The sequence below is a fragment of the Amblyomma americanum genome, chromosome 9, assembly GCF_052857255.1.
Source record: "Amblyomma americanum isolate KBUSLIRL-KWMA chromosome 9, ASM5285725v1, whole genome shotgun sequence".
NCBI classification, from domain to species: domain Eukaryota; kingdom Metazoa; phylum Arthropoda; class Arachnida; order Ixodida; family Ixodidae; genus Amblyomma; species Amblyomma americanum.
Window position 1 is genome coordinate 72,525,105 of NC_135505.1, and position 16,300 is coordinate 72,541,404.

Here is a 16,300-nt window from a genome sequence, read left to right on the forward strand (position 1 = left end):
TTTCGAGCAACTGCCGCTGGACAACTATAGCGGCGGGGCTCTGGACAAAGCTGCTAACATTTGATTTTCATTTTTTTTATTTTAAGGAGGCACCGTATCCCGCTTTCAACTTCGTTGCAGTCTAAGAGGGTCTAGTGAGTATTCAAGCGCTGAGGCGCCGGCGCGGCGCATGTCGTTATCGGTCTTGTTCCGTTTCGGCAGATTGATATGACGAACATCCGGCCTCCGATGTAGTTCCTCCTTCATTTTCTGACTAAGGTCGAGCAATGCGCCTCGCATATTGGCAGAGGAGAACCACTGGAGATCGTCGGTTATAGAGGTCAGCTTTCATAATCTATCACAATTCTGATGCTCTTTCGAAATTTACGCCCTACTCAGGCCTGCTTGATATATGAGCGAAATGTGGTTTGGCAATCTCCTTAAGCATCCAGTTTAATTGACTAAATATTCGTCTTTGGCAAAGATTTAGAAAGGAAAAGTTCTTGATAGCTTTCTCGACAGCCACGTTTACTATGGCAGTGAAGTTAGCTTGTCTCAGCAACTGGTGTTGCGGAACGGTTGTCTTCGCGTTTTCCTTCGTTAATGTCGATGCGATTTTCATTCTCCCTTCAACGCTTTGACGAACCCTATTTTCCCCTTTGTGGATGCGCTCATCGGATGTAAAGAGCTTTGTCTCTACGTTTCGCTTCTGCACATGTCATTGTTATCCTAGAGAGCAACTGTTTGCCAGTGTGAATTCAGATAACTTAGTGAGGCTTCCCCAATTATGTGACTAGAGAATGGAGGACGGCACACCTCAGCTGGGCGCAGAGTATTCCTCTACGCAAGCATTGGTGCAATTGATAGACATAGCGGATGGCGCAACGACTGCTTCGCAGCTGCGACAACAGCGGACATCTCAAAGGCGACGATCGATGGCACTGGGTATGATGAAGATTCTTTTACTCTTGTCCCTGATTGTTGCGGGACCCGTCATCACGTTCTTGTTGCTTCGGCCCTGCGAGAAGGTGAGAAAACTTGAGTTCCATTTCATTGATGGAATGCAATCAGCCGGCGTTCATTATTCAGAGGACTGCAGTGAAGCCGTGGTGAAAATGGAGGAAAAGAAAATGTGGATTATTTGCGATGGCGTATAAAAAAAATAAATAGCATCTTTTGCCATTCTATTTAAACATTTTAAGTGCTAGCTTTGAATCAAGAAAGCAATGCGCATTTGTGTATCCCGTGTCTTCTGTACCCACATATGTAAGGTGAAGGATTATTTATGAGTCAATCTTTTTTCATCAAGTATACATACGGTATTTTAGTTTCGGGCACGGAGCAAGAATATATAGCAGGTGAAACTTCCGTAAGCGCGAGCGAGCGCAGGCGACCAGATAAAGTCACAATAGTATGCGCCGACGGGGCCGTATGCAGTGGCGGCGCCATGCGGCGCCTCGTAGAAGCCGCAGCGAAAAAAAATGCAGGGCCCGAACAGGCGGCTCCGGCGCGCTCCTCGGCGGCGCGCGCTCAAAGCAGATGGACATGCAGACTACACGGGTGTTTGCTTCGGCGGGCACGCCGTGACGTTGTATTTGTGCACCTTTAAGTCAAACAGCAACAGTTCTTGTCGGTGTCTGTTCGAGGTCCGTAATACTAACAGTGCTGCTGCGCGCAGTGCGGCCTCCTTCAGAATATGCTAGACTAAGATGGGACGTAAGTGTTTTCTTCGAAATTGCAAAAGCGGTTACAAATGCTGCTGGGAGAAGGTGAGCAAGGTGAGAAGTTGTTGCCGCTTGTTGCCTTCTCGGCTGACGTGTAGTCATAAACGCTGTACCGTGCGACGCCCGCGTTCTCCTCCAGCAGATGGAACAGCGTGGTCACATACTCGACGACCGTGAAGGCATGTTTGCCTTCGACGAATGCCAGCTGCGCATATACCCATCCAATCAAAGTCATCGCGGGGGTGTCAAACAAATGCCCTGCGTACAGCCAGAAGCTACAGATCATCTTATAGCGGTCATGGAAAAGAACACGTTTCATTTCACACTGTGCTCAAATGGTTGAAGTGTAGCACGAGTTGCTCTTCGGGATACCAGCGGTAAAGAAGCGCGCAAAAGTGCCCTCAACAGAAGTCAGTTGCGCGCGGCCGAACGAGAGCAACACGCTCGACCGATTGCCTTGAAAACCGAAACGGCAGTAGTTACTTTCCAGGCCGCCAGGCGCCGCCAGCATGGCAGTGGCGCCGCGGGCTTGTGACCTTTTCTGGTCGCGGCAGACGGCGGAGTTTACACTCTTATATAGTGTTCCTCCGTGGTTTCGGGTAACGATATATTCTTGCTGGATTGTTGTACCCTGACTATATTTCTATGGAAAACGGAGGCTTCAAGAAGACGTTGTGGATTTGTTCAAAAAGCTGAAGGCACAGCAAGAATTATTTGATGATAATAGTGAATTTTAATGGCGCAAGGGCATCTGCGGGCAAACAGCACCATGGCACAAGGAATTTTTTAGTTTTGCACAAGATGGTGTCAAAGACCCATTTCCCAAACATTTCACCCTGAATAAACCGAGCACCAGGCAAGCGGATGCTTGTACCCATTGTATCACCGGTGGGAACCCGGCGGTACTGGGGATGGAACCCCGCTGCTGCGGCATGCGAGCTGGATGCTCAAGCACAACGCCACCGCTGCGGTAGCAAGAGATATTTGCGCATATATGCTTATTACAGAGAGGTGTCTTCGACCAGCTGCAATTATCAAATCTGTTTTAAGCCTTGCTTTAATGTGTCCGACAATACGGGATTAAGTGAGAAAAAGGGCGATTCCGAAAGGCGAAAACATGGGTACCACCTGACGATTATTAAGAGCCATTGCATTAAGCACACTCACGCTAACGACGCCGTAATCCGACGACCTTGAGCGATGCCAATTGTTGCTGCGATGTTCAATGTTTTCACACTGTATAAATGAAGGTAAGCTGATCTTGCTCACAAGGTGCAGTGCCCAGTAAGAGATGGGTGGCGTACGCTAAGAAATATTAGGAAGATCTCAAAAAAATTCTAATTCGTAAATACTTTTTCAGTTGATCTTGCGTGTTTCATTTTGTTCACTAGCTAAAGACCAAAATACGGTGTCTCATATGAGGCAGACAAACTAACTGCTATAGAATCTGCCTTCTGCTGCAGCTAATGACCCCGAGAAACCTTAACTACAGCAGGTTTGCTGAATAAACCGATTTTTACCCGAGTTTCTGCTCGAAAATGATCCTCAGTTCATACGACCCCAATTTCAGAAAAAGTTAACTCCGAAAATTAAGGACTCATTGTGTACAGCACAAGGATTTCATGAATGCTACACTTGAGATGGAGATTGGGAGTGAGGACCTTTGTGTAAACTGTGTTTATGCTTACTTCAAACACTTCTGATATCATAAAATTGCTTCTAAACATGATTCAAAAATCCTCGTCTACTATTCGAAGTTACTAAATAGATCACTGGGATATGTACTAAATAGAGAAACTCGTGGTGTTCCGGACGAGCAAGGGTAAAGTACTGTTCGCTCTAAATTAAAAGGTGCTTATATGTGTTGTGTGTATTGTTTCCTGCGCTGATAAGTGACCCAAAATGAAATAATTCTCTTGAATGCATGTCAATATAATTGCCTGTTATTTAAACTTCCGCCCCCTTACGAAACATCTTTGCTAAAGCCTGCACATAGTTCACAGCTTCTGAAGAGGAGAAAAGCAATACTGTTTGACCAGAGTTCTTAGATAAGCCTAACAGTGCGCAAAGATCAAGCCCATATAAGCTTTTCTCGGCACTAAACCTATTTCTATGGGGGGCATATCAGTGCCCGCGATTTTGTTTCCTCTTACATACAGCAAATTTTCCACAGCTTGATGACAGCGCGATAAAGAGAAGCAAGAGATGAGGAAGCAAATTTCAAAAACGTTCTACGAGACACATTTTTTTAATGGTTTAAAAATGAAGAATATTACAACAAGAACGTTTCAGAGGTTTAGAAAGGTTGCCTCAGAAAGGAAGATTAAAGGAACGTGCGATATACATAAAACAGTGTCAGATGTGAGGGTTGCTCAAAATCCCACGTATTACCTTTGTATAGGTATAAGCCATAACAATCTGCACTTTTAAACGGTCGAGTATGCTATGTTTTAGAGTTTCAATTTGTACAACTGAAATTCATGCTAGCTAAAACCGGAATTGGAAAGCCTTGAGACATTTCTGAGATACAAGTTACGCTAAAACATGTCAGAATACAGCCAGACCACTGAAAACACATCTTTTTTCGCGTTAGGGCTTAAAATGGTGAAGGAATTGCATTGAAGGTTCTGCAGACAGCAGATTGCATAGTAGGGGCCGCATAGTAGCATAATCGAAAAGCGTGGTCGATTTTCAATGCGAATTGTTTGCTCAAAAGAAAACAAAGTCCAGAGAAGTGTTACTGATCGTCTGTTGCTTGGCGGCATTCAGCCAAACAGAGCAAGGTGCGTGCAAAAGAAGAGTAAATTCTTAGTGCTTCCATCGATGACACTGTCAGACAACTTGTGCGCACAGCCTTACATTGTGCAGAGATTACTGAAGGTCGTGCCGACGTTAATCGGTGATTATGTCGTCACTTTATTTGCTAGAACTAAAAATTTCATACTATATACACTTACTGCTCCCAGTTTCCCAACTTTTAACGTATTTTTCAAGTTCACCTTTAAAAATACACTGAGAGCTGCTGGAATTCACCCATGTTGGCAGATTTAAGTGTTGAAATAAATCGCATAGGGGCTATCACTGAAAATTCACATTTCTAAATATATCGCCATGAAAAAAGAAAGAAACGTAATGACCACACGCGGAATTTGCAAATAACTGCGATGCATCAAAAGCATTTTTGCTCTTGATTCCAGAGGTACGATGCGCTGCGATTCATTTCGAACAAGGTAACAAATTCCTTTTAGGTGTGGACGTCATGAGTGTGAATGTAGCTGCGGGGAAATTTTTAAACTCAACCACGTAGTTATAAATGCGTCATTTCCTTTCTACTTATCATCAACATGCAAGAACGGGCTATAAAATAAATTTTGCCAAAAAAATGAATGGACTTGTGTTCACTGCTAATTTTAAATAACTCGCATACGGTATAATGACCGGACAGAACAATTATGAAGAAATAAAGAAATTCATCAAACGATGCTACTCTCAGGCTTCCAGGTCCGCACTTACCTTTTCTTCACTCATCCCAGTTAAATTCCTAAACTGTACGGCGAAACAAAACTACAGCCTCATCCTGCAGCAGATAATGCTCGCACTGCGAAAATGAGATAACCTGCTATAAGGCAGCGATTCGAAGTGTAAAGATTTATGGAGATGTTACATCAATTTGTAGCTAGATAAGTAGTTGTCGAATATATTTAAATTTCTGCATGGCCATTTTTCGTTCATTACTTGCATTGAGAGGCAATTGATCTCCTAGAGGTCAAACTAGCTAACGTTTGCAGAAGGATTGCTTATGAAAAACTATCCGAATAAGCTAGGAGCAAGGATAAAGTGCTTTTCGGTGAAATTAAATAGAGTGCCTAGTAATATAGAGAAACAGAGTGTTTGATGAGGCCTTGAGTATATCTACGTGCCCCAAAAGTCGTCGAGCACGTTTGCAGTTAGTTGATCCTCATCAGCAATTTTACCTTTTTGATTCATGTAGTAGGAGTAGTCCGCACTATTTAGCTGCAAAATTAACTGTCAAGGACAGTAGTTTCTCTTACAACGGCCGGTTCATTCTCCAGTGCCGAGGAAACAAAAGTGCCAGGGCAATAGACGACTGACTACTGAGGAAAAAAGTTTGCGGGACGCGAGTCCCACAAATGAAAAACGTTCATTGTATGAATGAAATAAAGGCCTAAATTGTCCTCCCTCTGTTCACAATATCAGGCGACTGGGTAGCGAGGTGGAGCTGCAATAAACGTTTTTCCTAGAACTCGCGTCCCGGAAAATTTTGTACCCAGCTGTACATTCAGGGTGACAAGGTGTATTAATGGCAATGGCAAAGCGAGAAGACCGCTCTACGCTAGCTGATAGAGAGGCACACTTAGATCAAATCGAAACTAAACTGAAGTATTGTGCTTTTTTACCCCCTCTTTCGTTAACAATGGGATGTCTAATTAAAAATTAGAGGCTCTTAAGTCGATTGCATGTGCTTTACAGGGCTGACTAATAGGCTGATTTCTAATCTAATTCAATCGACCACATATTACTGTAAACTAAAGAAAGAAGATGATAGTGGGGACATAGCTAACAGTTACAGAAAGCACGTAACATACACAGATCGACCGGCAGAAAGAGCGCGCGCTTTGAACTTAGGCGCCTCGTCGGTCTACCGTTATCTGTATGTTTCGCTTTTTTTTTACTACCAGTGCAATATCCTCACCATAATCCAACAAGTAGCCCGTGCTCTTCCCTTCATATCTGCCTATCTAGCTGGATTCCACCATCAATCAGGCGATAGAGAAATGCGGCGAATATAACCAGCCCATATATAGAGTTTCATAACTTCGCAGGAATCATTCGACTTAAAAGATACCTGTACAGAGCTGTACCAACTGTATCGCCAACGCGTTTCCATACGGGAACGTACAGGAAAATATCTATGGCGTCGCACACAGACAGTAATCCTTCCAATGAAAAAGTCATAAAATACCAGTTTTTGATGTCAAGGAGAAGGCACCCCCAGTCCGGGAGTATTCGGTGCATGCTGGCATAAGGTATTCGCAAAATTGAACTGGGTAAAAGTTGGGGATCAAAGCTAAGGCAGAATACGCTTGCAAACCTACATTTGTTGACCACATTTCATTTCAATGTAACTATAGAGCTGAAATGAAAATCTTGATCCAGGATCCCAGAGAAGAAAGACAGCAGGGTGGGTCGAAAAATAATCTGAAGAAACCTAATGACTCACCAGGTTGTAGGTGGCGCATGTATGAAGGCACTGCGAGATAGCTATAGGGGTCGCACAGAGAGAACCCAATCTTTCCAGCGAGAATATCAGTAAATGCCACTTTTCGGTGTAAGATAAGATCGCATGGCCGGTACTAGAGTACTCACCGCTTATTATTATATGGTATTCGCAAAATCAAACTGCGTAAGAGTTTGAGGTAAAAACTCAGTCAGAATACGCTTGCAAACTCTTTTTTATTTTTATTTATTTATTTAAAATACCTTACAGGCCCCATGGGGGCATTGTGTAAGGGGGTTACAGAGTAAGCAGCCTTCTAAAGTGGTATACAAAAGATACACCTCAATACAGGGCTCATCAACATTACTACCAAGATAAAAACATGAAACAGGAACAACTGTAGTAATGAAAGGCCACAAAAGGTACACTTAAGGAAACAACATGAATAAAACTTAACGTAAGGCATTAATACTAGAAAGTAAAATACACAAAGAATGAACATATCAGGGAGTACAATTCTTGAAGTGATATTCAGGGAAAAAGACGCAAAAAAGCAATAATATATACAGGTCATACAAGTGAACACACGACGCAGCATAAAATAGCAATTCACAGGAGCGAGATAGCAATGCATCACAAATATCACAAGAAGTTCGAAGCAGATTGCCAAGTGTAAGAAACAAGATAAAGTTATTTGTAAGTGCTATTATGAACAATGCTCGTGTAGGAGATTACGAAATTTTTCTTGATCTGACTCGGAAGCAATGTGATTAGGCAGATTATTCCACAAGCGAATGGCGGTAGGGAGTGCGGAAAAGTTAAAAGCATGTGTCGTACCGTACATGCGCGCAAAACTTAAGCGGTTATTTAAACGACGAGACGTGTTCGAGGCGGTCTGGATATGTAGTGTGGATTGTGTGGCATTATAAACATATTTGTGAAACAAGGATAACAGAGCGATATTATGGCGGAGAACTAAAGGCTGTATGGAATGATCGAGTTTCATTTACGTTACGCTGGAGTGATGGCTATAATTACGTGAAATGAAAGGGGCAGCTCGGTTCTGGACTGATTCAAGCATGTCGATTAAGTATGTAGGGTGTGGGGACCAAATGGAAGATGCATACTCGAGCTGAGGACGAACAAATGTCTGATAGGCCAATTTGCGGATGTGGGAAGGTGAATTACTCAGATTACGACGTAGGTAACCTAATGTCCTTGAAGGTTTTGCGCAAACGGCTGTAATATGGTCTGTCCAGGAGAGGTTATCGGTTAGGTGAACACCCAAATATTTATACATTACTCTATGTAACAGTTCGTTATTATTGACGTTCTATAAAAAATGTGAGTTGTCACGCTTACGACTAAAAGAAATTACCTGACATTTTGACACATTTAAAGCCATTAACCAGGTGTTACACCAACTATGAATTAGGCTAAGGTCATTTTGAAGGGCCAGATGGTCGTTAGTACTGTTAATTGATCTGTAAATAATGCAGTCGTCAGCGAAAATACGTAAGCGAGAAGAAACATTAAGTGGCAAATCATTTATGTAAATTAGGAAGAGTAAAGGGCCCCAAACACTGCCCTAAGGCACACCAGAAGTAACGTAAGTAGGAGGCGAAGCCATATTATTAACTACTGTGAACTGTTGACGATTCGAAAGAAAATTACGAAGCTATGTTAGAGTGAAGGAGTCAGTTCGAAGTGCAGTTAATTTAGCAATAAGGCGACAATGAGATACACGATCAAATGCTTTGGAAAAGTCAAGGAAAATGCAATCGGTCTGCTGGTTATTGTTCATGTTAAGGTGCAGATCAGTCGTGAATTCGAGTAACTGTGTCTCACATGATAATCCTTTACTGAAACCATGTTGATGGCGAAAAAAGAAATTATTGGACTATGTGATTATAATTATGATTAGCAATTATATTTTCGAGCATCTTGCAGCAAATGCAAATCAATGAAATTAGACGGTAATTTTCTGGGGAGTGTTTATCCCCAGTTTTAAATATGGGTATGATTTTGGCCATTTTCCAGTCATGGGGCAGCTGTCCCGATGACAAAGACTGCTTGAATATATGGTACAGAATTTTACTGGATAAAGAAATGGTATTTTTAATATCTTGGAACTAATATTGTCAATACCAGATGACGTAGAAAACTTCAAATTATTAATAAGACAAGCAATTCCCTCCACCGAGATTTCAATACTTTCCATGAATTGCCAGTCAAAGTCAGGAACATCAGGTACATGGGTATGATTCTCGCGGCTGAAAATCGATAAAAAAAAACGTATTAAACGCAGAGGGGCACACATTGTCAGGGAGGGGAGTATTTGTGTCGCTATGCAAGGCTATCTGGTTAGAGTCACGGTCAGGTGATATAACTCGTCAAAACTTTTTTGGATTCGAATTTAAGAGAGAAGGTAAATCTTTATTATAATCGCGTATTATTTTCTTTGAGATCCCTGAAAAGGGTAGTGCAACACTGATTGTTACTTGAAGAAGGTCGTGATTGCTAAAGCCGTTTAGATGAACTACAGATTCAATTTTTTCGGGGGTGTTGGTGAGTATAAGGTCTAGAATGTTAGTACCGCGGGTTGGTTTGTTAACGACCTGGAACAGGTCAATATCTAAAGTTAAGTTCGACAAAATGTTCGACAAGATGATGGTAGATTACCCCAATTTATTAGCGGAAAGTTAAAATCACCGAATAAGTAAACAGAATGCGCAGGACAGAGCTGGAGGGCCGTCGTTACGCTATTGCGTAGTCCTGTAACGAAAGAAGTGCTGGAGTCAGGGGGACGGTAGCAAGCACCTACCAGTAGTTTGGTCGTATTTATTATTACTTCAACCCACAGAATCTCAAGAGATGAGTTCGAGTCAATAATAAGTGAAGATAATGACTTTTTAACACCAAGAAGAACGCCCCCGCCTCTCTTGCTAGTTCGATCTTTGCGGTAAATATTATAAGAATGGTTATCAGGAAGAATTTCGTCGTCAGTAATGTCAGGATTTAGCCATGCTTCGGTAAGAACAAGAATATTAGATTCATTCTCGTCAAGCAGAGACCAAGCTAATTCGCGCTTGGGCATGATGCTTCGTATGTTTGCGTAAGATAGTGTCAACAAAGACCCATTGAGAGGTAGCTTTGACTGTGGAAGAGCCCGTGAGCAAGTGCTTATGTCTAGCTATCTTTGCGACATGACAACGGTATCAGTGTTTTTGTCGTACGTGTAAGTCTGATTACTTATAAACAGCCGATCTACTGACAGTTTAAAAGGAACTTTTTGAGGTTTGGTGAAGTCAAGCAGCTTCTTTCTAGCTTCTCGCGTAGCTGGGGAGAAATCTTCACCGATTGAATATTTTAAGCCTTTTAATTTGTGTGCAGATGAAAAGATGCGTTGCTCGTCTTTAAAAAAAGTTTGTTTAGCTATTATAGGTCTGTTCTTTCCTTCTTGGTATTTCCCAAGCCTATGTACGCCTTCGAAAGGCGAACTGATTGTTTCAGTTTGCAGTTTTTCAGAGCAGAGTTTTATGACTTCCTTTTCAGGGGTAGCCCAGTCCTCATCAGGGTCATCTTCTATCCCGAAAAACAGCAAATTACTTCGTCTGAGCCTGTTTTCTGCGTCCTCACATCTTGAAGTTATTGTTTGCAGCTGATCTGAGACATCACTTAAAGTTTTGATTCCTTTTTCCTTCACGCTCGAATCTGCAGCGTTTTCTGAGGAAGTGGCCAACTCAAGCGCCGCAACCTTGGCTGTTAGAATGATGAGTTCATTATTAGTGGCAGCTTGTTTGTCCTTTGCGCTTTTTAATTCTGTCAAGAGCGCCTCTTGTGCGGCCTCTAGTTTCTGTATCGACTCAAGAGCTGAGGCAAACGCATCTGCCTCAGCTTTTGACATAGGACCTGGGTTCGTCTCAACGTCGCCAGAAAGCAAGAGGAGCAAATCAAACATTGCAGAGTAGAGCGAACACAGAAGTAAATTAGAACGCTTTAAGACATCAATCCACTCAAGTGGGCACGACACCGCGATCAAACAGCAGTTGTTACTCCTAAAGCATGAAGCACACCGTACGTAACTAACCTGCAATAGCAGTAGCTGAATACGCTGCATACTCGATGCGGTGTCGTGCCCGAAGTGGACGCTTGCTGGCTGGCTTTTAAATCCTCTTTCGGTGGTGTCCGTTGTAGTCCCCAATCGCCGTTGCCAGATGTGCGCTAAAGTCTGCTCTGGATTCGGCGCCGTGATTACCAAGGCAAGCCGAGGTGGTGTCGCATCATCGGTGCGCAGTCTGCACGTGCCGGGAAGTGCTGAGCAAACGGCCCAAGTGACGGTCCCCTGCAATAGCAGTAGCTGAGTACGCTGCATACTCGATGCGGTGATCACACTGCCTTGCAATGTAACCAAATAGTTGAGATAAAAATCTTGTGTAAAATACAGCATGAAGAATCCAAGAGTAATTTTCCAGTTTCTCGAAAGAGAACAGAAGTTGACTGTAGACACAGCAGGATTAGAAATAATACATGAATATATCTACTTAGGGCTGATGGTCACGCAGTGGAAAACCATCAGACCAAAATGGCTACAAGAATAAGACTATGTTAGATTGCATTTTGTAAGCACTCTGAAGAGACGGGTAGCAGCTTACCAATATCACTGCAGCCCGAAGTATGTAAACGCTGTACATTACTGACACTTTCTTATGGTGCAGATTAATGATGGATAATGGAGAAAATTGAACCTAAACTTAGCACACCAGGGCTAGCCATGAAAGGACAGCAGATTGGTATAGGAAACAAAGGGAAGCTACGTATATCTTACTCAAAAGCAAAAACGAGGGGCATGGACAGGGAATGTATCACGAAGGCTAGATAACTCGAGGTTCATAAATAAAACTGATTGGATTGCAAGAAAGCGAAGCGTTGTAACAGGTTCATAGCGTCGTCACTCACGCGATTAGGAATTTGTGCAGAGCGCTGATTAGGTCTAGTTCATGGCTACAGGGAACGACGGCTCCGCAATGCAAAAGAGAGTCAGCCGTTGTGTTTATCTCTCCGTCGTTGGGCTGCAGTCTTTCCGTGTAGGGAACTAGAAAATTTGCGCAAATGTGGTCATCGCCGCTCGCTCAGAACAGAGTTAAAAGAAATATAAGATAGGTCTGTCTCCCGCTTGGACGTAATTCGGTTGTTGATGGTGGTGGTAACCTTAGCGCTGTCATTCGCATTGTAATGCGGGCCACAGATACTTCAAGGAATCCCAAAACTGCTTTAACATTTTCCGTTTTATACGTTGCTTTACGAATAAAACCGTCAGTTAATCCCAGAGGTCCAGAGGCAGGCTCGCGAAACGGAAAGGAGGGTCGTGGAGACTAATCGGGTAATTAGGCTACTGAGTCGACGACTAAGATACGAGGTGATGGAGGTCAACAGAGAAGTGTACGAGGTTAGGCCCTACCCTTTTGCACAGGATGGCATCCACTACGGTGGTGCCACTGGCAAGAAGGTGGGTAGTAGGATAGGTCGCCAGGCAACAGCTTTTTTGGGGGGACCCAGAGCTCTGAAGGAACCAGTGTAGAGAAGGAAGAATTAAGATCAAACGGACAATGGAACCATAGGGGAAGAAAGAGACGCAAGCGCCAGGGCCAAGTTAATTCAGATATAGGTTTCATTAACATGCAAGGTGGCAGGAATAGACTGAAATGGGAGGAAATAGAAGAACAGTTAAGACAGGAGGAATTAATGGTATATGGTTTAGCGGAAACACATCTTAGAGACATGGAGCAACCACCCTGTAACCCAGACTACGCATGGGAATATTGCAATAGAACAGAGGGCAGCAGAAAGGGAGGTGGAATTGGGGCATTCATTCATAAAAGTATGAATTTTCAAAGGGTTAGACTGGGATGCAGGGAACATTTATGGCTAAAAGGAACAGTGGCAGGCAAGCAAACACTCCTTGGCTTTGTATACCTGTGGACAGGGGTTAATGCCAAAGAGGAAAACAGGAAAATGTTAGAATGTATTGCAAGCGACATTGATGAGCTAGGAGGACAGGGCGAGATAATTATATTAGGCGACATGAATGCACACATAGAAGACCTGGATGGGTACACGGATTCGACAGGAAGCATGCTGCAGGACATGTGTGACAAGCATGATTTAGTTGTATGCAACAGCACCGAGAAGTGTGAAGGGCTCATAACATGGGAGGCGGGGAGTCTGCACTCGACGATAGATTATGCACTAATGTCACAGAGGATGTATAACAGATTAGGGGTAATGAGCATAGATGAAGATGGTTCCAGAAGTCTAGGTAGTGACCACAAGCGTATCAAGTTGAGCTTCAGAAGAAAAAGCAATGTAGGACTGAATCAAGATAAACAATCAGGGGGAAATTTTTACTCAGAAAAGCAATTGGAAGTAGCAGCCAAACAAATCGAGAAAGTAATTTTTGAGGATAGTGAAACAGAATGGACTTATACCAAATTAACTCGATTACTGGAGCTAGAGCTAGCTAAGGTGGGAGTAAAGCTAAAAGGGAAAAGATGCAAACCCAAGAGTTGGTGGGATGAGGAGGTCAAGAGGGCAATAGAAAAGCGCAAGGAAGCATCCAGGGAACACAGATATTCCAAGAAGAGGGGGGAACCAAAACCCGAAGTAGACAGAAAATGGGATACCTTCATAAAGTGTAGAAGGGACGCATCCTATTTGATTAATGAGAAAATTAGAAGAAAGGGTGCCCAATGGATGTCAAAAGTAAATAAAAAGGATAGAAAAGCAGCCCAAAAATTCTGGAAACATCTAAATGCAATGAGTAATAAAACTAGGCTAGAACAAAGGTTTATTGTTACAGATGAGGGTATTCGACTAGAAGGGGATGAAGCAATAAAACACATAGGAACAAGGATGACGGAAAAATTTTCAGCAAAGCACGTGGTACATAATTTATCGAAGGAGGATAGACCGGTTACAGCAATAGCTTCACTTGAGCAAGGAGAGTGGGAAAGGGCAGAGAAGAATGTTCCTAGTGGCACATCAACAGGACCAGATGGTATCCCGATTATGTTGATAAAGAAGTTAGGACCAAAATCCAAGCAAACATTAATACAGGTAGTGAACAAAATGATAGTGGATGAGAAAGTCCCCGATGAATGGCGATTAAGTAGAATGAACATGATATATAAGGGAAAGGGGGACAAAGCAGACGTAAGTAACTATCGCCCCATAACAGTGACGTCTGTGGTTTACAGGGTGGTGATGCAAATTATAAAGGATAGACTGCAGGCTTGGGTGGAGAACGAGGGGGTGCTAGGGGAACTACAGAATGGGTTCCGGAAACAAAGGAGGTTGGAGGACAATCTATTTTCATTGACACAGTGTATAGAAATTGCGGAAAAGGAACATAGGCCCTTATTGCTAGCATTTCTGGATATTAGGGGAGCCTATGACAACGTTACTCAGCAGCATTTGTGGGACATATTGGGCACATTGGATGTGGAAAATGGAGTAATTAATCTTTTAAAAGATATATATAGAGGTAACAGAGTGCTCATAAAATGGGAAAAAAATGTATCAGGGCCTGTAGAGATACAGCGGGGGCTTAGACAAGGATGTCCTCTGTCCCCTTTGTTGTTCATGTTGTACCTGCAAGGTTTGGAGGCCAAGCTAGAGGGGAGCGGACTAGGTTTCAACCTATCTTTTTTCAAGCAAGGGGAATTGATTAAACAGACATTACCGGGACTAATATATGAGGACGATATAGTGATAATGGCTGACAACAAGGAAGACCTGCAGAAGTTGTTAGACATATGCAGTACAGAGGGAGATAGATTAGGCTTCAAGTATAGTAAGGAAAAATCTGCAGTCATGACATTTAATGAAGAGGGCGGCGAGCATAGAATACAGGAGTTCGTGCTAAAGGTAGTGAATGAGTACAAGTATCTTGGGGTGTGGATAAATAACAGTGTTGAATATCTGACAGAGCATGAAAAATATGTAATGAATAAAGCTAGTAGGAATGCAGCTGTCATGAAAAATAGGGCACTGTGGAATTACAATAGGTATGAGGTGGTAAGAGGGATCTGGAAAGGGGTGATGGTCCCTAGCCTGACCTTCGGGAATGCGGTCCTGTGTATGAGGCCAGATGTTCAAGCAAGGCTGGAAATTAGGCAACGGGGAGTAGGGAGGTTAGCTTTGGGAGCACATGGCAATACACCAAATCAGGGGGTACAGGGTGATATGGGATGGGCGTCTTTCGAGAGCAGAGAGGCTAGCAGTAAGATAGCATTTGAGGAACGATTGAGAAGGATGGAGGAAAAGCGGTGGGCTAGGAAAGTTTTCAGATACCTGTATATAAAGAATGTTGACACGAAATGGAGAAAGCGAACTAGAAAATTGACAAGCAAATATCTGGACAGCAGTAAGGGGGCAAATCAGCAATTATCGGTTAAGAAAAAGGTTAAAGGAACAGAGAGAGCCTTGTGGAAAACAGGGATGCTGACGAAATCGGCACTAGAAACATACCGGACCTTTAAACAGGAAATTGTCAAAGAAAATATCTATGATAATTGTAGGGGAAGTTCTTTGTTGTTTGAGGCCAGGACTGGAGTTTTGCGGACTAAGAAGTATAGAGTCAGGTACCAGGAGATAGACACTTTGTGCATTGCGTGCGGAGAGGAGGAGGAAACGGCTGAACACTTGATACTTTTCTGTAAAGGGCTTCACCCTACAGTGGAAGGCAGCGGGGCTGACTTACCCAAGGCATTGGGGTTTAGGGATAGTGAAGGGAAAGTGGATTTTAAGAGGTTAGAAGTAACCAAGCGAAGGTTATCTGATTGGTGGCTAAAAGCAAGACAGGAGTAAAATTTCACAAGACATGGCTAGGTGGCTTGAGCCACCGCCCGATGTAAAGGGTTCAGCCGTATCCATCCATCCATCCAGTCGAAACATATTCTACTTTTGGAGTAAATTTTACTGTTTGCGCACAGTGTACATAATCAAATGTGGATTTTCCAGGTTTCGCCTTATGGAGAGAAAAATGCATATTTTGGTGAGTTCTCGGTTTCCTATTTCTTTTCCATTCACTGCTCAGTGTGAAGTAATATGGAGCAATGTAACGCTGCCTCAAACTCCGGAAGAATACCTTTCTTCTGTTTGATGAAAAAACACTATAAATTTAGTCGTATTAAATGTAGGGAACTACGTATTTATAAAAGTGTAAAAAACTTTCACATTGCGGTTTTCAAGATCGACATTCAGAAAAAGACGCAGTAGGAAACGCGCAAGAACACCAAGCGGATAACTTTTTTTAAGCCCATGCATGGCGAAACAGTACAACCAGTGTTTTCGCGTT

General features: G+C 42.9%; 1 protein-coding gene across 1 annotated transcript in view; it reads left to right on the forward strand.

Moving 5' to 3' along the window:
• The first annotated feature begins 260 nt into the window (after positions 1-260).
• The window catches only part of LOC144103421 (uncharacterized), a 140,272-nt gene continuing 124,232 nt past the window's right edge, over positions 261-16,300 (forward strand). The window contains 4 exon segments of the mRNA XM_077636142.1: positions 261-319; positions 777-1,007; positions 4,901-4,933; positions 15,964-15,997. Coding sequence (XP_077492268.1) covers positions 780-1,007; positions 4,901-4,933; positions 15,964-15,997 — 295 coding nt within the window. The 5' untranslated portion in view covers positions 261-319; positions 777-779.